The sequence below is a fragment of the Hylobates moloch genome, unplaced genomic scaffold, assembly GCF_009828535.3.
Source record: "Hylobates moloch isolate HMO894 unplaced genomic scaffold, HMol_V3 SCAFFOLD_18, whole genome shotgun sequence".
NCBI classification, from domain to species: Eukaryota; Metazoa; Chordata; class Mammalia; order Primates; family Hylobatidae; genus Hylobates; species Hylobates moloch.
In genome coordinates, this window is record NW_026652293.1 from 46,157,862 (window position 1) to 46,179,473 (window position 21,612).

Sequence of the window (21,612 nt, forward strand, 5' to 3'; positions counted from 1 at the left end):
CCTACTGAGAACAACTAGAAAAGCTGAGAAGAATACAGGAAATACCAGTTTGAAGGCACTGGAAAGTTTCTAAGAAAATGTGAACTCAAAGGACCAATCCCAAAGAGAAAGGAAGTACAGAGAGGTGAACCCATCATTTGGTATTGCTTTTCCTTTAATGTTTTTGCTGATTCTTAATCAGCAACTGAGAAGCCCAAAAGCTGAAGAGAGCTTACAGGGATGAGATGACAAGAATTGGAGATCAGGAGCCATTAAAGAGGAGGTACTCTGGTGAACACCACAGGATTTCATTTGATATGGTAATATGTTACATTGCTGGCTGCTAGTGAACCAAACCTTCCAGGATTTATGCCTGTGGGTCATCCTCTTCACATTGGTTCTGGGCTTAGCCATGTAATTTGTTTTCTTTTGTTTGTTTCTTGAGAGATGGGGGTCTCGCTATATTGCCCAGGCTGGAGTGCAGTATTCACAGGTGTGATCATAGCACACTCCCTCCTCTATCTCCTGGCCTGAAGCAACCCTCCTGTCTCAGCCTCCTAAGTAGGTGAGACTACAGGTGTGCACCACTGCATCTGGCTTATGTGATTTGTTTTTATCAATAGTACATTAGTAAAAGTGAAACAAACAAAGATTAAATATGAACTTGCTCACTGGGACTTGTACTTTTGGATTTCTCCCTGTTAGAATCTAGCCTCCATGCTTAAGTCAAGGTTATCTCAGTGGAGAAATAGGCCATGTGGAGAGGCCCTGGGGGATGGAATATTGTATAGAGATGCCATGTGGAAGCTTACTAAAATGCCCCAGCCAAGTGCCCAGCTGAATGCAGCTTTACGAATGATCCCAGCCAATACCAAATGAAGAACTGTTCAGTCAACCCAGATAATTACCAGAAATCACTATTGTTTTAAGCCACAAATATTGAAGTGGTTTGAGATACAGCAATAAACAACTAAACCAGTTGGGAACCCTAAAGAATCCTACAAGTAAAATGGGCCAAAAATAGACTAGCCCTCACAAAGACTGAGGTCCAGAAAGCCACAGAAACCCTCCTAATCCCTGATTGAATTAAGTTGCTTTTTTTTTTTTTTTTTGAGGCAGAGTCTTATGTGTTGTCCAAGCTGGAGTGCAGTGGCACGATGTCAGCTCACTGCAACCTCTGCCTCTCAGATTCCAAGTAGCTGGGACTACAGGCATGCGCCACCACGCCTGGCTAATTTTTGTATTAGAGATAGGGTGTCACCATATTTGCCAGGCTGGTCTCGAACTCCTGACCTTGTGATCCACCCACCTTGGCCTCCCAAAGTTTGCTTATTTTTTATTTTTTATGGCAGTAAGTCTTTATTTTTCATACAGGGTTCCACTGCAGGTAACCATCAGAGAACACCTTGCTATTTTCAAATATACAGACTGAACAAAAGCATTTTAGCATGCTGCCTTACTGTACATAGAAAACTGGTGAACATCTTCAGACACTAAGACCAGGAAATAAAATGGGTTAATGCTATTTTTTGATACGTTTATGAATCACTCAGCAGCGTTAATATAAGCTATCTTTACCTGAAAACAGAATTACAATCACTCACTCTGGCAGCACTGGGCAACTCTAAAATGCAGGTCTAGCGAAAGGTAGGTACAACCAGCAAGCAAGCAAGGATCAGATGCCATGTCTGCTTCTGAAGGGAGTGACTGATTTGGAACTAGGCTCTGCAGATTTTAAGAATTGGTACAGCCATCTTAGCAGCTTAATATCGAGTTTCCCTTACTTTGTATGTTGGCAGTCAACAAAAGTGAGAATTTCTGAAACAAGCTAAATACGATTAAAAAGCAAAACACTGTCCATGTAACAACAGAAGCAGCAGCTTCACAACTTTTGCCCAGTTCTCACCTGCTGTCCTACAAAAACCTCTCATCTGATAAGTTTTAGTGAAAATCTCTAGCAACCATAACAGACTTTTCTCAACCCAGCTCTAGATACTAAGTATCGGAAACAAGGCTTGTGAAGTGGATGTGTCCACAGGAAAATGCAGTGTTTCTACTGGAGGTAAGTGTCAAGTTTCCTCTTGATGTTGTCAAAGGAATCTGCTCCCATATAATCAGTCTAGCCCTGTTCCCACCGCTCCTTCTGTTCTTCTGAGGATACAAAGGCTGTGCCATAGCTGGGATCTCCCCAAGGGACAGATGTGATATGGCTCCTGAGACATCTTCCACATTTACGTATGAGCAGGTGTCTTTGACAAGGCCAAATTGTTGAAGCAGAGGTAAAACTTTGGTGGTAAAGATGTTCCACCACAGGATGAGAAACTCTCGATGAGTCACGTTGGGATGGTAGGACTCATTTTTGACACTTTTTGTTTTCGGATCATAAGTATAATTCCATGGTTTGACTCGTCCCAGGAAATGCACGACTTTGGTACTTGCACCAAACACTTTAAATGCTGGGAGGTAGGACTATATAGAGATGTGGCTTAGGCTATAAATAAATGGCAGGTGTTTTCTGATATCTGTTGTTGCCCAGCTGTGAAAAAATGTGTTCCGTATGCCTTGTTCCCCACCATCAAAACTACCTTGCTCAGAAGCAAGATGCAACAGCTGATTATATGTTTCAACTGAAGGCTGATAAATTCAGAATTGAAGCAGTCAGGACACCCTAGGTCAGGTGCTGCTGACAATTCTTCTATCTCAAAAAGATCATCAATATTTGCTGGGATCAGAGTATCTGCATCCATGAATACACATTTTGAATACTATGTAAGTGACCAGCAGTGGAGCTTTGTCAGCCTGACACCCAACTCTGGCCTCTTCATTAAGGTTAGATGAGCAGAATCACCACTGTCCAAGACATCTACCATGATGATTTCATCAAAGACTGTCTCTAAAACTCTTCTCATGGAGTCTGAGACCCACGGGGTGGTGGGCATGACTAGCCTCCTGGTGGTCTTGTGCTGTTTCAGAGATGAGCCCAGGACCAGGGCACCTTTGGCGTAGGCATCATTTGTGGTCAGTGTCACAAAGACCTGATCTGTCATGGTGCTGCCAGAGGTGCAGGTGGGCCAGGGCAGCCGCAGGTTGGTGGCTCAGAGGAGCCGGCGCCTGGAAGAAGCATGGCCAGTGAGGAGGCATGGCAGGACTTAAGTTGCTTATTATATGTATTCCCAACTGCTTGTTGAAACTAAAGTGGATCCTCCCTTAAATAACATATCAACTAGAACCTCAGGTCATCTCTATGGTTTTTAAAACACAATTTTCCACTTCAAAAAACTATGCTGATAAAAATGTAAGAAGTGACTGATAATCAAGAGAAAAATCAGACAATAGAAACAGACCCACAAGAGATCCAGTATGGAAGTTATCAGACACAAACTATAAAACAGTTGTGATTAATATGTTTGAGAAATTAAATGACAAGATAGTTTCAGCACAGATGTGGAAGTCATAAAAATTAAAGTGAATTTATAGAAATATATACAATAACCAAAATTAAGAACACAATAAGTAGACTTAACAGCAGATTAGGCCAGGCATGGTGGCTCACATCTGTAATTCCAGCACTTTGGGAGGCCAGGGTGGGCGGATCATGAGGTTAGCAGATCAAGACCATCCTGACTAACACGGTGAAACTCCATCTCTACAAAAAATACAAAAAATTAGCCAGGTGTGGTAGCAGGCACCTGTAGCCCCAGCTACTCGGGAGGCTGAGGCAGGAGAATGGCATGAACCCAGGAGGTGGAGGTTGCAGTGAGCCGAGATCATGCCATTGCACTCCAGCCTGGGTGACAGGGCAAGACTCCATCTCAAAAACAAAAACAAAAACAAAAAAATAGAAGATTAGATATAGCTGAGGGAGAATCTGTGAATGAGAAGAGAGGCAGAAGAAAATATTGAGATGATTATGAAGAGACAGAAGAATATAACACTTTAGGAGGCCAAGGCAGGAGGATCACTTGAGCCCAGGAGTTTTGGCACCAGCCTGGACAACATAGTGAGACCCTGTCTCTACAAAAAAAATTTTACAAACTAGCCAGGTAGGTGGCTGATGTCTCTATTCCCAACTACTTGGGAGGCTGAGGTGACAGGATTGTTTGAGCCCAGGAGATTGAGGCTGCAGAGAACTGGGATCACACCACTGCACTCCAGCCTGGGCAACAGTGTGAGACCCTGTCTCAAAAAAAAATTATAAAATAAAGAAACAAAGATAGGAGACAAATGTGATTTGGTGAAAAGGTCTCACATTTATGTAATTAATGTCCCAGAAGGAGAAGAGAGAGACAATGAAACAAAAGCAATAGATGAAGAAATTATGACCAAGAATTTTCCAAGCTAATGAAAGACCTCAAAACACATATTCAACAAACTCTACAAACTCCATTGAGATGAATATAAAAAAAGCCACATCTAGATATATCACAATAAAACTGCTTCAAGGCAAGACAACAGACAAAAATTGTACACTGCATAAGAAAACAAAATTCAACTTTTCATTCCAAAGTGGTTACCTAAGAAGGCTAACTGGTTTTGTCTCCTTACTGGGTTCTCCACCTTCACTTTTCCTCCCTTCTAAACCATTCTCCAAACTGCAGTTAGGTTGATCTTTCTACAATTTAAGTAGCATCACTTCCGTCCTCTGCATAAATGTTTCTGTGACTTCTCATTCCCTCAGAATAAAGTTCAATTTCCTTATCACAGTTTAAGTGGTCCTCTTGGAACTGGTGTCTGTCCACCTTCCTAGCTTCTTTTCTCACTAGTACATGTTGAGTATCTCTCATCTGAAATGCTTGGGACCACAAGTTTTTCAGATTTTGGATATTTTTGGATTTTGGAATATTTGCATATACAGAATGAGATATCTTAGGGATGGGACCCAAGTATAAACACAAAAGTCATTTGTTTTATACAAATCTTATATTTATTTATTTATTTATTTATTTATTTATTTATTTATTTATTAGACAGAGTCTCGCTCTGTTGTCCAGGATGGAGTGCAGTGGTGTGATCTCGGCTCGCTGCAACCTACGCCTCCTAGGTTCAAGGGATTCTCTTGCCTCAGCCTCTCAAGTAGCTGGGACTGCAGGTGCGTGCTACCATGTCGGCTAATTTTTTTTTTTTTGTATTTTTAGTAGAGATGGGGTTTCACCATGTTAGCCAGGATGGGCTTGATTTCCTGACCTTGTGATCCACCTGTCTTGGCCTCCCAAAATGCTGGGATTACAGGCATGAGCCACTGAGCCCAGCCTTTAAACACACCTTATACACCTAAGCTGAAGATAATTGTATTTATTTATTATTTATTTATCGAGACGGAGTCTCCCTCTGTTGCCCAGGCTGGAGTACAGTGGAGCGATCTCGGCTCACTGCAACCTCCACCTCCCGGGTTCAAGCAGTTCTCCTGCCTCAGCTCCCGTGTAGCTGAGCTCACAAGTGTGTGCCACCACGCCCAGCTAATATTTTTTTTTTTCAGATGGAGTTTCACTCTTGTTGCCCAGGCTGGAGTGCAGTTGTGCAATCTTGGCTCACTGCAACTTCCATCTCCTGGGTTCAAGCGATTCTCCTACCTCCGCCTCCTGAGTAGCTGGGATTACAGGCACCCACCACCATGCCTGGCTAATTTTTTGTATTTTTAGCAGAAACAAGATTTCACCATATTGGCCAGGGTGGTCTCGAACTCCTGACTTCAGGTGATCTGCCTGCCTCGGCCTTTCAAAGTGCTAGGATTACAGGCATGAGCTATCACTCCCTGCCTGAAGATAATTTTATATTAGTTCGATGCAAAAGTAATTGCAGTTTTTGCCATTGATTTTAATGGCAAAACCGCAATTACTTTTGCACTGACCTAATACAAATTTTTAATTTTATGCATGAAACAAAGTTTGTATACATTGAACCATCAGAAAGCAGAGGTGTCACCATGTGAGCTACTGATGTGGACAATCTGTGATTGTCTGGCATCACCATCATTCCTGTCTCTGAATATATATGCTACCAATAAGCAATTTTTTTCTTATACCATTCACACTTAAGTACTTAACAGTAAAAAATATGGCATACCCTAATACAGTGAAAAAATAATGTGTTCAGGGTACCTAAACAGGGCAGTATCATCCCCAGAATACCTATATTGGCTGTTAAACAACAACAATAACAAACAATGGCAGGTTTTCAGTTTCCACCCATGTTTTGTCTGCAATCCATCACATGAAGTCAAGTACAGAGTTTTCCACTTGTGGCATCACATCAGCACTCAAATTTTCAAATTTTGGGGGCTGGGCTTGGTGGCTCACACCTGTAATCTCAGCATTTTGGGAGGCCAAGGGAGGCAGATCACTTGAGGTCAGGAGCTTGAGATCAGCCTGGCCAACATGGTGAAACCTCGCCTCTACTAAAAATACAAAAAATTAGCCGGACATGGTGGCAGATGCCTGTAATCTCAGCTACTCGGGAGGCTAAGACAGGAGAATCGCTTGAACCTGCAGCAGAGGTTGCAGTGAGCTGAGATGGCGCCACTGCACTCCAGCCTGGGTAACAGAGTGAGACTCCGTCTCAAAAAAAAAAAAAAAAAAATTCAAATTTTGGGCTGGGTGCAGTGGCTCACATGCCTGTTATCCCAGCACTTTGGGAGGCCGAGGTGAGATCACTTGAGCTCAGGAGTTTGAGACCAGCCTGAGCAACATGGTGAAACCCCATCTCTTAATAAGAAAACAAAAAAGAATAAGAAAATACATTTTTTTTTTTTTTTTTCAGATTTTGGAGCATTTCAGATATCAGGTTAGGAATGCTCAGGCCGGGTGCAGTGGCTCACGCTTGTAATCCCAGCACTTTGGGAGGCCGAGGCGGGCGGATCACGAGGTCAGGATCGAGACCACGGTGAAACCCCGTCTCTACTAAAAATACAAAAAAAAATTAGCCGGGTGTGGTGGCGGGCGCCTGTAGTCCCAGCTACTCGGAGAGGCTGAGGCAGGAGAATGGCGTGAACCCGGGAGGTGGAGCTTGCAGTGAGCCGAGATTGCGCCACTGCACTCCAGCCTGGGTGACAGAGCGAGACTCCGTCTCAAAAAAAAAAACAAAAAAAAAAACGGAATGCTCAATCCATATCTCTCTAGAATTCTATACTCCACTGGCTTTTAATTCCTCCAAATTGCTTTTTCTCACCCACAACAGGACTTTTGCACATGCTGTTCCTGTTCTTTGGAACTTTCTCCCTTCATTTCATATTCCTTTTCCTGGCTTTCCAATCTTATGTCAGACTATAGTTTGAACGTCATCTTCTCTGGGAGACTTTTCAGTTTTCCTAGACTTGGTAATTACCCCCACAGAGGGCAAGAATTTGCCCCTTATATCCTGAAATTCCCCCATCAAAGCGCCTGTCATTCTTTATGACTATTATTTGTCTTTCCCTTTATTATAGACAGTAAGTTCCAAAGGGGTAGAAATTGTGTTATGTTTTTCTCACAATTGTCTCCCTAGTCCTCAGCCTGGCTCAAAGTAGATATTCAATCAATAATTTGAAAACTTACTTATTAACATTAGAAAACCCTCAGTCATCAAGATAGTTCATCATACCTTACTTCTCGATGTAGCTATTTTTTTCTTTTCCTTTAGAACCTTTCTAGAGAAAGATTTATGGGAATTGAATGTAATTTAAATTTTTTAAAATCCTCTCAACATTTTCTAGATTTTACTGCAATAAAAATAAAAATGTAAATGAAAAGTATGAATATTCATACCATAGGCCCCACCCCTGCTATCCCAATTCCACAGTTTAAAGTACTCACTTGCTTTCTTACATGCAAAAAAGTATGATTATACTACTCACATCCTCAAATGACACTCTGCCTTTTCAGTCACTCCAGGATCTGGTTCCAAAATGGACTTCCTTGTTTTTTGTGGCCTTTTGTGGCTCCTTTCCAGTTTTTATCATAGACTTTGTTTTTCTCTGCTTCCTTCCCTGCTTCCTCTTCTCAGCTAAGCACAGCTTCCTCTGTCATGTTCTATAAACCTGCCACCGTTGATGAGTCTTTTAACGTGCCATCTGATTCAGTTGGCTCTCTCATGACCTCTTAGGTTCTACCTCAAATTTTAGTGGCAAACAATTTTTTTGTTACTTGTTACTTCCTCTCTTCTTGTAATTCATTTCTTAGTCATTAACTCTTCAAATACAGGGCAGAATTGAATGCCCTCACTTTGCCATCATCAAATTTTTGTCTGTGCCAAGAATAGTACTTGGCACCCAGTAAATAGAATCATTTTTTATTCTATTTATTAAATATATTATTTATTGAATAATTATTTACTGAATAAATTTATTCAATTTGTTGAATAAATTCCTCAGCATGTACCTTATGACAGCCTGCTTACATCAATTTAGATCGCTTTGTTCTTCATATGTCACAGATAAACATTTAAAACTTCATTGTGTAACTAGAAGTTGATACTTAATAAAAATTTTATTTCAGTATATACATTGTGACCCAAACCAATTATAGGCATTCCTTCTTGTCATTGTTGTTCGGAAGTGTGAGGTGGTTTCCTTTTGTTACTTTTAATTCAAAAATTAAGAGACTTTATTTGCTTTGGATATGAAGCCTAGGCTTTATAATGTCGCCTTTAATGGAAACAACAAATACAGTAACTTCATTTAAAAGTAAACAATAGTGACAAATTCACCCTGTAAATCAAATTGCTGGTATTTATAAACATAGGTGGCAAGTTACTAGGTACGAAGGGTTCGTGGTCCAGGGGAAAATATGCTCAGCAGAGTGCAGAGACAATGTCTGGGTGCTGGCACTAATTTAATATTTGGTGTATGTGGAGATCTTCGTGAGTGCTGGGCTCGCAACAGCAGGGGTTTGATGGGATGAAAACGTAAGGTTAGCTGGATTTCAGGTTCAGGAAGAAACCAGGATGAGGACATTAGAAGATGAACTCAGCAAGTATGTAGGAATAGGCATAGGAGATGAACTCAGCAAGAATGAAGGAATAGATATCCGAATCTTGGGAAAGGGTGGGAAAATAACGTAGAGAACTATGAATTGAAGGAAATTGAAGAGGAAAAATAGCAAGGACTTAGGCCCAGGACGGCTTTGAATGCGGCTCAGCACAAATTGGTAAACTTCTTAAAACATGATGAGATTTTTAAAAAATTTCATCAGCTATCATTAGCGTTAGTATATTTTATGTGTGGTCCAAGGCAATTTTTCTCCTTCCAATGTAGCCCAGGGAAGCCAAAAGATTGGACACCCTTGGCTTAGATGGTGGAGTCAAGGGAACTAAAGATATGACCCCAGAGTGCCAATGCCAAAGGTGAGAAGAGAAAGCAAAGAAAGCAGGCCTTTAAAGGGGTAGAGGAATCCTCAAAGGTGGAAAGAAACAGGGATAGGATGCTGCCCAAGAGGCAGGGACAAAGAATCGGAGCCAAAGACTGCGGTAAAAACGTGGGAAGGTGACGTCCACGATGTTCGAACGAGTCTGTGGCCGAAGGAAGTAACAGAGTCTAGGTTTCTGGAGGTTTTCATACAGAGAACTGGGATTTAGATTTCGGGCTGGAAAAATATATTTTGGACTCTCAGGGGCTTTCAGGGTAAGAGTTGGGTCGAGTTCAGTCGGCTTGGCGGAGACAGGTGGTCAGTCAATGTTGGAAGGAAAATTCGGACGGCTGGGAATTAATTTCAACGGGTTTAGGGTGATTTCGGCAAGGGCTGGCGGGTGTTAGTGAGGGTGAATTTCAGCTCGGGTGGTCCACGCGTCTGGTTTGGGCAAGAATTTCTGTGGGCAGCGAGGCGTATTCAGGCAGCGCTGCGGGTGAATCTGCGTGGGATGAGGATGGATTTCCTTCAGCACTGCGGTGCATTTCAGGCCGGGGTGAAGGTGCCTCACAGCTGCGGCGCAGGGAATTCCCTCTAGGATGGGGAGGCGAGTCGGGCGGCGCCGGCCAGAGAGGGGAAGTCCATCGGGGGCTCGGAGAGGCTCGGGGGACTCGGAGGGAGAGAAGCCGCGTCGCGGCTGCGAAGGCTCGGCCGGCCAAGGGATTTCGGCGACGTTCAGCGCTGCGAGCTGCGCGGCGCTGCGGCCCCTCCCGTCCCGGGGGAACCTGTTGCCGGCGAAACGGGCGGGCGGTGGCGACGATGGAGGAGCCGCCCTCGCCTCTGCCTGGCTGCACGGCAGCCCTTTCACCTTAGGCACGCTCCGCGGCGCGGCCCCTCCCTGCGCTCCTTCATTTAAAACAAACAGAATACGCCGCCGCCACCCCTAGCCTGCCAACGGCGAGCACCGTCGCCTCCCGTGCCGCTTCCGGGAGCGGAGGCGCGGCCCCGCGGCCCGGGGAGGAGGAGGCGGAGGGGGAGGAGGCCAACATGGCGGCGCGCAGGGCTGGGCCGGGCCGCCGCCGCGCCTGAGCGCCCCACTGCCCTAGCTCGGCTCGCAGGACCCAAGCCCGCACCCAGACTGGCCAGGCGGCTGCGGAGCACGAACGCAGGGGCCAACCTGGGCGCGGAGGCGGCGCGGAGGGTGCGCTGCGCGGCCCGCCAGGCCCGGGACCCGTAGCTTCGCCGTGCGCTGGCCGGGGCGGCCCGGAGGCCCAAGCCATGGAATCGGAGGAGGAGCAGCACATGACCACGCTGCTGTGCATGGGCTTCTCAGAACCCGCCACCATCCGCAAGGCCTTGCGCCTGGCCAAGAACGACATCAACGAGGCCGTGGCGCTGCTCACCAACGAGCGGCCGGGCCTCGACTACGGTGGCTACGAGCCCATGGACAGCGGCGGTGGCCCCAGCCCCGGGCCCGGCGGGGGCCCGCGGGGCGACGGCGGAGGTGACGGCGGCGGCGGCGGCGGCCCCTCCCGCGGCGGGAGCACCGGAGGCGGGGGCGGCTTCGACCCCCCGCCCGCCTACCACGAGGTGGTGGACGCGGAGGTGAAGAGGGGCAACCCCAGACCTCTGTGGGAAGCCACTGGGCTGGAGTTCCTGGGAGGGGACACACCCCGCGGGGCTTGGTGTGGGGAGAGGGCATTCGACGGGGGCTTTAGTGGGGGCGGGGTAGAGAGAGAAGCCCCAGGCTCCAGTTGGGAACCGAAGTCACTTGATTGGGGGTAAGTGGGGAGAGGGACCCTTAGGAGAGGCGTGTGAAAGGGAATTAGGGATGCGGAGCAGAGCTGTGGGTTGGGGTGAGGAGGGGTCCCTTAGGCCTCCGGCTATGCACGCCGACGATGGGGAGGAGGCTCCAGGGCTATCATCCGAGATGGGAAGACAGACACTTGAGCATATAGTGGGAAGGATGCGTGCAGTAGGAGATCGGAAATGGGGTACTAGTGCACTAGGCTAGGTCGGAGATTTTGTGGCACGAGTTTTTAGTGAAGGATTGGCAGAGGCACCAGGCTCAGAGTCAGAAAAAGCGGTGTGGGCCGGCCAGAGTAGTGGTCTTTGACAGGATCACAGGAAAACTGTTGGGGTTAGGAATGAGGTTGGGGTTTTAGCCAAGGGTGGGAAAGAGGGGGCATTGAGTAGGATTTAAAATGAAGAGGGAAGGGGCCGCGGCCAGGAATGAGGACTTGAATAAAGTCTGGGTTGTGGGCACTGGACTTGAATAAGATCAGGTATTAGAGCAGTGGGGATTGCAGTGAGAGGGCAGAGGTGGGAGGCCTGGGCAGGGGTGGGAGCTGAGGAGGGTCTAGGCAGGGATGGGGACTGAAATTGGAAGATAGAGCTGGGACCAGGGTATCTCTGGGTAAAGAGGGAGTACTGGTCATCGATAAGGTCAGAAATGAGAGAAAACTAGACCGGGGAAAGAGATTGTAGTCATACTGAGGGTGCTATGCAGAGGGGAGCGGAACAGGGTGGGAGCCCAGTGGGGGTGGAGGAGGAGTCTTGAGGCTAATGGCTTTGATCAGAGACCTCAAGTCTAGGTGGAGAAGACTATGCCTGTTTAGTTTGGGGTGTGAGCAAGGAACGTGGGGGAAGAAAACGGACTCTCCTACAATAAAGAAAAAAGATCCACCAGAAGCAGCAGTGCTTTTGAATAATTATTTTGCAGAAACATAGTAGCTCATGGCAGGAATTTTGGTCAGATTCGTTGGGTAGTACTGGCCCCCATTTCAGGGGCCAGTAGAGCAGCTTGGCCTGACCACAGAAAAGCACAGATCTCAAATTATTGGGACTGCGTTATTAGGTAGAGATACGAATTTGGTTCGTTCTTAATGAAGAATTAAGCTTAGTGAAACACATTTTCCTGAGCAGTGTTATATCCTTTTAATTGTATGCTTTTGCAACAGTTCCTCGGGCTGAAGGAGCTTGAACAAGAAGGTGGCACTTAAAAAAAAAACAGGTTTCTGCACAAGATTTCTTTGGCTTCCACACTTTGACACAGTTGCTAGATTGCCCTCTGTAACCCACTAACTCAGCTGTATCGTTCACTAGTATATGGAAATAAAGACTGTTATTATTCCTAGTTTGGGAATTTTTAAAAATTCCCGTATAATTGAGTAACCATACTTAAGTCACTTTAAGAAATCAGCTTCTCATTGGCAGTTCCTATCACTCCTCCCTCGTTCCTTCTAGTTTTTGACCCAGTTTTGAAATCAAGAAGAAAGCCGTTGCTTTTGCAGAAGGTGTTTGTATAACTCTGCAAAGCTCAGTGTATCCTCATTATGTGAGAAATTTGATTCTTTTTTTCTTTTGTCATACCTTTTAGTTTCCTGTGATTGGAAAATCAATTTAAATTACAGTGCTTGGTGCATTCATGTTAACATTAGCGCTAACCTTAGCTTACTGCCAGTACATACAAGTACAAAGAATTGGGAGTGGCTTCTTATGTGAATGTCAGGCTAAGGAGTTTGGTTTGCAGTAAATTAAAATCCATAAAATCTCCATCTTTTCAAAGCAGTGCATCAAGTCCTCATTTCTCCTAGACCTGTGGATTTGGCCTGGGGGAGGGAGGCTGCACCGTTTACTTTTGAGAGTTCAAGAGGAGCTGGTGACTGAGGCTGCTTTATCCACGAAGTATATTGGCAGAGGTTGGCAGGCTGAGACTTTGCTGACACACAGGAGCCTTTTGGAAACATTTTTAACGCAGAATGTGCCTCTGTGGTTTCATAATATTAATGCATACCACCTATGGAACTTCTTGGTCATCCTTGGTATACACAGTGGGAAACTGAGGCTCTTGATCTTGGGAAATAGGGAAAGGTAATAAATATTATCCAGCATCTACAGGGTGTCAGGCCCTGTCTTAGGTTCGTTATACAGTTTATTTAACCCTTGGTGAGAGAGTTAACGTAGGCTTTTTAGGGATACGATTATGTAGTGGGTGGCAGAGGCTGAATCTGAACCCAGGTCTCTTTGACTTCAAAGCCAATGTGCCTTTAACTTTGCTCAACTCATGGTTTTAGGATTAAATTTGTTTGGTAACAGTATGGATAGTAAGGAAAAATAATGAGGGAAAGACAGATTTTAAGGCTACTGTGCAATGATGTGGTGAGCACCAATCAAGGCATTAGGAATCGAATAATGGGTAGAATATAAGGTGAATCAGATTTTTTAAAGAGAAGCATACTTTAGAAATTAATAATTAGTGCAGCTCCCTTGTTTAACAGATGCAGCCTTTCAGGCCCCAAAGGGGAAGTGGCTTGTCCCCACAGAGTCAGTTAATAGAAGAGGTCGGGCTAGTACTCAGGCCCTTTTGCTCTAAGTCCTGCACTCTTTCGGGCTCTCTTTCAAAGGAAAAAGGAATGGGACACAGGAATGGGTTAAAGGGAAGGAAGAAAAGAGGAAAAAAACTGGGTGAAGATTGTCAGCTATTACATAGTTAATCCTTTTTATTTCTAAAAACTGAAGACCTTATTTTAAGTTATATACATTTCTATTTGCTGCATAGGAAATTTCGGTGTCATTGTCTTCTTTAAAAATGGGAAAAACAGAATAAAATCTAACTGATTAGAAAAGAAAGAAATTACTTAAGTTTTTTTATATTTGTAGTTTGGGGATAGCAATGGCTTTCTCTTAATGCCTTCCTGTCCCAGGGGCGGGGAGTAGAGTGGTGAACAGAACAAACATGCTAGTGGGTCTTAGTCCAAGCCTCTCATTTTACAAGAAATGACTGCCCAAGGTCATGTAGCTAGTTAGGTAAATCAGTTTGAGGCCCTGCTGTAATTAGGGTTTGGTTTAAAAATTAATATTTGAACAGTGAAAGCTGTTAACTTCCGGTTCAGTAGAAGCAAGAAGAATGCAGATAAAAAAGACCCAGATACCTAGCAAAACACAGAACTGCCTAGAAAGCCACCTTGTTAATATCCTCCAATTAAGTAAAGATAGTGTTTTGCAGAAGAGATGTGTTTGGTTCTCACTAGTATTGTTGGATGTAAATGTTCTTGGTCTCTGGGTCTGGAAGGGACTTTGAGAAGCTGTCCAGTTTTGATTTTGAATAGCATTACTTCAAAATCATTCCACGGCACATAAGAGTCTGTTCTATTATTAAAGAGAGTGAGCTCTCACAGCTGCTCTAAATAACTTATTCTGATTTTTAACCACCCCCCTGTCGGAATTCTTCACTCTTTACTGCATGGCTAATGTAAACTCCTCTGGCCTGCCAAGTGCCTACCAATTGGTTCTGTTCTCTACACAACGGGAAGAGTTGGGCCTTTGTAATCTCTCCAGGGGATCAGTAGAAATCTGAACCAGGTATCCTGTGCATCTCACAGAACTTAACAATTATGAAATGTACCTTATCCATAAGGAATACCATCATACATTAATACTATAATGAATACCTAATTCATTAAGTTCGTCTTTAGAAAATACTAAAATGGAAGTTTTTGGGAGGAGATTTCATATTAACTGAGGAAATACCTTTCTTAGCTGTCTAGTGCTGTTAATATTCCCAGAAGTGACATTTAATACTGTGATCTGATAAACATTGTGAACTCCTTGTTTTGTTCCTGTTTTAATGTGGATGTTCTTTCTGGAGGTATTATTTTGTCAGAAGTACTTTCAAGATTTCATTGCTTTTTTGTTTTTTAAGTTTAGAGCCCCAAAGTTGGTCCTGCTGTAATATATCTAAGTCACATAAAAATAAAAAGCATATTAATTTGTAGTTCCTTAACTGACCTCATTCCTGTCTTTTTTTCCCCTTTGGTAGTAAGTGGTAATTATAATGTGTATAATTAAGGTTTATGGTAAAATTCATGTTATTCTTTTCCTAAAATACAACAATCCTAGTATGAGTGTGGAGTAAATATCAAATGCGTAGCTTTTAGTTAACTATTAGTGATTTGAATACATGACCTGTGGTTTATGAATTACTGTGATTTGGTAAATTTAAAAAAAAAAAAAAGGCCCTTTAAAGGCTTTAGAGTAAAAAAATGAAATAATTTCCCAAATCGGTTGAAAGTAGAGGAAATAAAAATAGGGAATTAAAGATGAATCAGCATAGCCTAATTTTTAAATAAGAATTTCTTTCTGATCCAGTATATGTATATATATCTCCTTTGGGAATTAGGTCTGTGAGTTAATCTAATGGTTGGAGTCTCACCTTGTAATTACCTGCCCATTCACTTTTAGAATGAATGTAATTTGGCATGAAGGGAGTACCTTTTTTGTGTGAGTGTGGTTTTAGTGAAATCATAGTAGGTTGTGACAGCTTTATACAGCATAATAATATTGTTAGCTTAAATTTTGAAAACAATTTCAGTGTTAGAAAAGCAAATGTAATGTTTTAGCAATTTGAGGAAAAGGTTTTAACGTTAATAGAAAAATATGTCCATATACTTAAGTATTTTTATACTTACTGCCTATAGTATCATATACCATTTACTTGATCTGATTGTGAAGGAGGGCGTTTTTTTACTTTTAATAAGAAAATATTTTAAAAGATTTAATAGAATCTGAAATCTGGAGTTCAGTTTTCCTGGAAATTTTCCTTATATGGAACCACAGAGATAAATAAGAAGTAAACACATAAGATTGAACCATTTCAGAACACCTTCATACATGCATTAAAACTCATGCACTCCACTCACTAAGCGCTCTAAGTGCACTAAAGCTCATGCATTTCATTCGTGTTTAAACTTAAAAAAAAAATACGGTTCAAACAAGTTTCAATATTAGGTTTCCTATCAAATTAGAATGGTTTTATGGCAGTCTAAACACAAGGTGATGAGCTCTTAGATACTAGCTCATTTGACAATAGTGAGAAGTGACAGCAGCAGCTTAGTGGTCAAGGAGGGAACAGGAAAGCTTTAAAAGCCGACTCAACCAAATCACACTAGCCGATTTGTGTAGGGTGATTTGAAACAGCTTTATGTGTTTCATGGCCCTGAGAGGATAACTGTGTTTTCAATGATGTCACAGTCAAGAAGAGGTTCCAGTGTGGTCTGCTTAAGAAGGGTCAGGAATGTATAATATATTTCAGAAAGGTTTTCCTTAAAAAAAAAAAAGTTGGATGGATAAAGAAGTAGGCCTCAGACACCTGGAAAATTCGGATGTGAGGACATTGCAGTCATGATACTAGATTGCAGAGGTATGACTAAGAGAGTTGTGCTTCATTTTCAAAAGAGTAAATGTTTTTTTCCTCCCTTTTTTTCTAGGGAGTTTTACTTCCGTTTTTAAGCTTGTATTTTTCATTTTTTTAATCATAGGAATTTTTATTGTTTAGTGTTATCACATTTTTCAGTCACAGCTGACATAAAAATTTTTGTTAAGCTCATATTGATAATAGGTGATAGCAGGTGACATTATTGGCTTGATTTTTTGTTTTTTTGTTTTTTTTTTTTTTTTGAGATGGAGTTTTGCTCTTTCGCCCAGGCTGGAGTGCAGTGGCATGATCTTGGCCCACTGCAACGTCCGCCTTCCAGTTTCAAGCGATTCTTCTGCCTCAGCCTCCCAAGTAGCTGGGATTACAGGTGCCTGCCACCACGCTCTGCTAATTTTTGTATTTTTTGTAGAAATGGGGTTTCACCATGTTGGCCAGGCTGGTATCGAACTCCTGACCTTGTGATGCGCCTGCCTCGGCCTCCCAAAGTGCTGGGATTACAGCTGTGAACCACTGTGCCCAGCGCTGTTTTTTGTTTTGTTTTATTATTTTGAGACAGAGTATAGTTTTGTCACCCAGGCTGGGGTGCAGTGGTGTGATCTCAGCTCACTGCAACCTCCACCTTCCAGGTTCAAGTGATTCTCCTGCCTCAGCCTCCCAAGTAGCTAGGATTACAGGCATGCACCAACCACGTCCAGCTGATTTTCGTATTTTTAGTAGAGACAGGGTTTCACCATGTTGGCCAGGCTGGTCTCAAACTTCTGGCCTCAAGTGATCCGCCTACCTTGGCCTCCCAAAATGCTGGGATTACAGGTGTGAGCCTCCGAACCTGGCCAACATTATTGTTTTTGTAGATAATCTCTGTGGTGAGTTTTGGCGAAGTATTTTATAACCATTTTGTTTTTATAGTATGTTTACAGGGTCACTTGTTTGTCCGCTAGTGAGAAACCTGGCTCCCACCATTGGTAGCTTCCATTTTTTATTTCTCTGTGTGTGTTATGTGTGAGAAGTAGAATCCAGTTTTAGAGGTGATTACCTTAAGCTAGTTAATGGAATATATAACCGTAGATTTGATTTGTTTTTATTTTCTCTGAAGAGCTAACACAAGTAAGTTTAAACTTTATTCTTACAATCTTTCCAGAAATTAAAATGCTTCAGCCATGATGCAGCAGTCTGTGGAATCTTTTAAAGGGCTGAGTTGAAGATGTGATTGTTCTCTTAAAAAATAATTAATATTTTAGGTACTCACCAAAGGCTTTCCACTTCTAAAGATAAGCACTAACAAGTAGTTGTTCCAGCACACAATTTGCTTTCCTGTAGCATCAAGCCAGTTATTTGTATTGTGAAATTCATTTGACATTATTTATTATACTTTCACTTAAGTTTATATCAAGGATATTTTATAAAACCATTACTTACTAAGCAACACGATACAGTTGTCCCTTGATAGCCATAGGGGGCTGGTTCTGGACACCACCCCGCCGTGCTCAAGTCCCTAGTGTTTCCATCTATCCTACACACATCTTCCCGTATACTTTAAGTCATCTCTAGATTACTCGTAATACCTAATACAATGGAAATGCTGTGTATACAGTTGTTACATCATATTGTTTCTTGTTTGTATTTTTTATTGTTGTATTCTTATTTTTAATTTTTTCTTCAAATAATTTTGATTTGCAGTTGGTTGAATCTGCCGATATGGAACCCATGGATACAGAGAGCCAGCTGTACTTAACTCCTGTATCAGTAGGTTTCCAAAATTATTTCTGAAATTAAAATCTTTATGAGAAAGACTTGTTGGTCAGAAATTCAAATCCAAGACTTTTCAGTTTCTGCTTCATGTGCTGTCAAAACCCAGCTTTTCATAAACAGTTCAGCATTTCCTTTTTTTTTTTTTTCCCTTTCCATTTCTCCTATATTGTCAATTTTGGTTGAACATTAATTGCTTTTTGAGAACTATAGTTGGTAATCTATAGTGTGAAGCATTTTGGTAACAATTTTATTATTTTGTTTTGGTTTTTGAGACAGGGTCTCACTCTGTCACCCAGGCTGCAATGCAGTGAGGCGATTTTGGCTGATCATAGCCTCCGCCTCCTAGGCTCAAGTGATTCTCCCCACCGCAGCCTCTCAAGTAGCTGGGACCACAGGTGTGTGCCACCACACCTGGCCAATTTTTGTATTCTTTTTTGTAGATACGGGGTTTCACCATGTTGCACAGGCTGGTCTCGAACTCCTCAGCTCAGGCGATCTGCCCGCCTCAGCCTCCCCAAGTGCTGAGATTACAGGTGTGAGCCAGCCACCATGCCCGGCCTTGGTAGCAATTTAAGATGTATTTCAGATCCTAGAAAATATGAAGGCACTCTGTGAATAGCAACACTATTATTAATTGTCTGTGTTATTCTAGACTCCTTGCTCTCTTTTTTATGGAATAGCCTATTCTAATCCTAAATATTTTTCATGTCCCTTCACTCTATCCTCACTGTTACTACTCTGGTTTTGGCTCATGGCCCCCCCCCCCAACCCTTTTTTTTTTTTTTTTTAACTGTTTGCCATTCACTGGCACAAGAAATGATCTCTCTACAAGTTTTAATTGTGGAATAATCTTGGTAAAATGGTTTTGTGGTTCCTCATCTCGTATAGGTAAAACCTAAACTCCTTTTCTTTCAAAGTCTCCAGACTTACCTATCTGGTCTTATTTCCTGCCTTCCTGTTCTAAGCTCTTTTGCAGTTTAGCTGCTATTTTCCCATTCTCATTCCTACTCCCTGATATCTCTTCTGCCTAACACTAAGTCATTCTTCAAGGTTAGCTCAATTGCCACTTCTCTATAAGGAACACTTGTCTTACACCACTACATTCTCCCACTACATTTTGCATGTACACCAAGTAAAACATTTCAGTTAAAAAATTTTCTGTTTGCATGTGTGTATTGATAATTCCCATTAGACATTGAGCAGGACTATTTTTATCTCTGTGTCCTTAGTACTCCTGGCTCACAATAATATTTAATTGGATAAAGAGATGACTCAGTGGTTGGATGCAAAGAAAATCTTAAATGAAATGAAATAAAACGTCTCATGGTATTTGAAAGAGTATTCAGCCCAGGATTTGGGAGACTGTACCTTTCTGTTCAGGGTTCTGTTTCTTGCTATTGCTTGGCAAGTCAGTTTTCCTTTCCAAAACTCCATTTTCTCCTCTATAAAATGGGCATCATCTTAGACTAGATCTAAAATGCTTAATTTTTTCATTCATTGACTCCTTTAAGAAATTAAGAGCTGTGGGGCCTCTCATGTATACATGTAAATATGCATACTTAATTTTGAAAATAAGCTTGTACTAAAATATTAATACTGTTATTTTGGGGTGATGGGGCTATACTCTCCCTATTTTTCTGTGTTTTAGAATTTTTCTTTCATGAGTTTTTAAAAGTACATAAACTTTATTAAAATTAAAAGCAAACCAAACTGTGTTTAAATGAGAGTAGTTAAAAAGATTAAAGTTTTGCATAATTCTTAGGAAAATTTTGCAGACTCTAAAATTATTCAAAAACTTTGCTAATGAGGAAAATGAAATATAAAAAAGATTTAATTTGCTTTTTATCTAATTGAAATATGGAAAAAAGTATACTGCTTCCTAGCACATCATTGGGAGCTATTTGTTTTAAATCTAGAATTCACATTTGACTATTATGTTATATAGTTATTTCTAGCTTTAAGAAAACTGGCTCAGAAGATGCAATTCAGCAGGACTTTTCGAATTTGAGTCACAGTTTAAGCTTTAATGGAGCTTCTATTTAGTTGCTTTTCCTGCCCCTTCTGTTCCTTTTCTGCATGCTTCCCTTGTCCTGCCCCCATATCTCACAGCATTTTGCCTCGCTAATTGTTTTTAGGACATTGTTATATATGACTCCAGTGTGTATTTTGATTGACCTTTAGATTATCTGCCAGCTTTTGAAGACTCTCAAAGTTCTGTGGTGACTATATTTTGAAAACAGCTATGTTTAGAGCCCCTTTTTTGGCCAAAGGGATGGAATGGAAACACACACTTGGCTGACATGGCCTTCCCTGGTGACTTCTGTTCCTGTGACCTGTAGCAGTATTACTCATTGTGGGGCCATTGGTAGTTGCACTCACAGTCTCATCTGTTACTTAACTTTCTTTCTGTCATTTGTATACTTTAATGTACTTTCATGTCTGTTTGCACATTTTTAAGAAGGTGGAACTGCTATTTCTATTGTTTTTATTAAGTAGAAAATGAAGAGTTCTCAGAATAAAAACTAGATTTAAATTAAATAATGGTTTAGATCAAATTCAAATGGTAAGAATAGGCATTATACTGAAAATGTCAGAGCAGCAAAACAGCCATGACCCAGTTTAACAAAATAACCATTCAGTAAGTTTTTATTGAGAATTTATTGTGTTCTAGGCACTGAGCTAGATGTTAGAAATGAATACAATGGTGAACAAATCAGACATATTTCTTCTCTGTTATAATTTCAAGGCTGGTTGATTTCGTATGCCCCAAGTCTAATAAATCTTAGTACTCTATTTCAGAAACTAGAGAGAGGTCTTGTTGTGGGTTAAATATGAAAGCTTAAATCTGTGTATCAAAAGTATTTGTATAGTGCCTCTAGGATTTTTTGTGATGTAATTTGATCCATAGTGGTATCCATTGCCAAGAAACCAAATGATATTTTTTTCAAGCAGTATTTTTTTAGTGTCATGGAATATACAGAATGTGTATTTATTTCCCTGTTAGATGTTTCATATTAGTAGTTTGATGATTCTCTCAACTAGTATCTTTTAGAGTGATGTTAATTATTTTAATGAAATGACATTATTTTTTATCCTAAAAGCGTAAGTGTATCAGTTTTTCCCAAAAAGAGAAATTGCTTTAGGAACTGGTATTATTTTAGGCTAAAAATCTCTTAATGATTGTTGATAATAAAAAAAAATTAGAGAAATGTTGGTACTTTTAGAAAGACTTGAGGTGGAAATAGCAGTAACTCTGTAAATAAAACCCTGTCTGGCATCAATAACATGAGGATTGCTTAGTTTATTATAAGTATTTTACTTTTGTGGTCAGTTTTATATTGGAATGAACTG

General features: G+C 41.8%; 1 protein-coding gene and 1 pseudogene across 2 annotated transcripts in view; one reads left to right on the top strand and one right to left on the bottom strand.

Moving 5' to 3' along the window:
• Positions 1-2,032: 2,032 nt before the first annotated feature.
• On the bottom strand, positions 2,033-3,026 carry LOC116457835 (glycogenin-1-like; annotated as a pseudogene).
• A 7,194-nt stretch (positions 3,027-10,220) lies between these two features.
• The window catches only part of USP24 (ubiquitin specific peptidase 24), a 147,547-nt gene continuing 136,155 nt past the window's right edge, over positions 10,221-21,612 (top strand). For both annotated transcript variants that reach the window (XM_032137650.2, XM_032137651.2), the window contains exon 1: positions 10,221-10,901. In XM_032137650.2, coding sequence (XP_031993541.1) covers positions 10,575-10,901 — 327 coding nt within the window. In that variant the 5' untranslated portion in view covers positions 10,221-10,574. The remainder of the gene's footprint in view (positions 10,902-21,612) is intronic.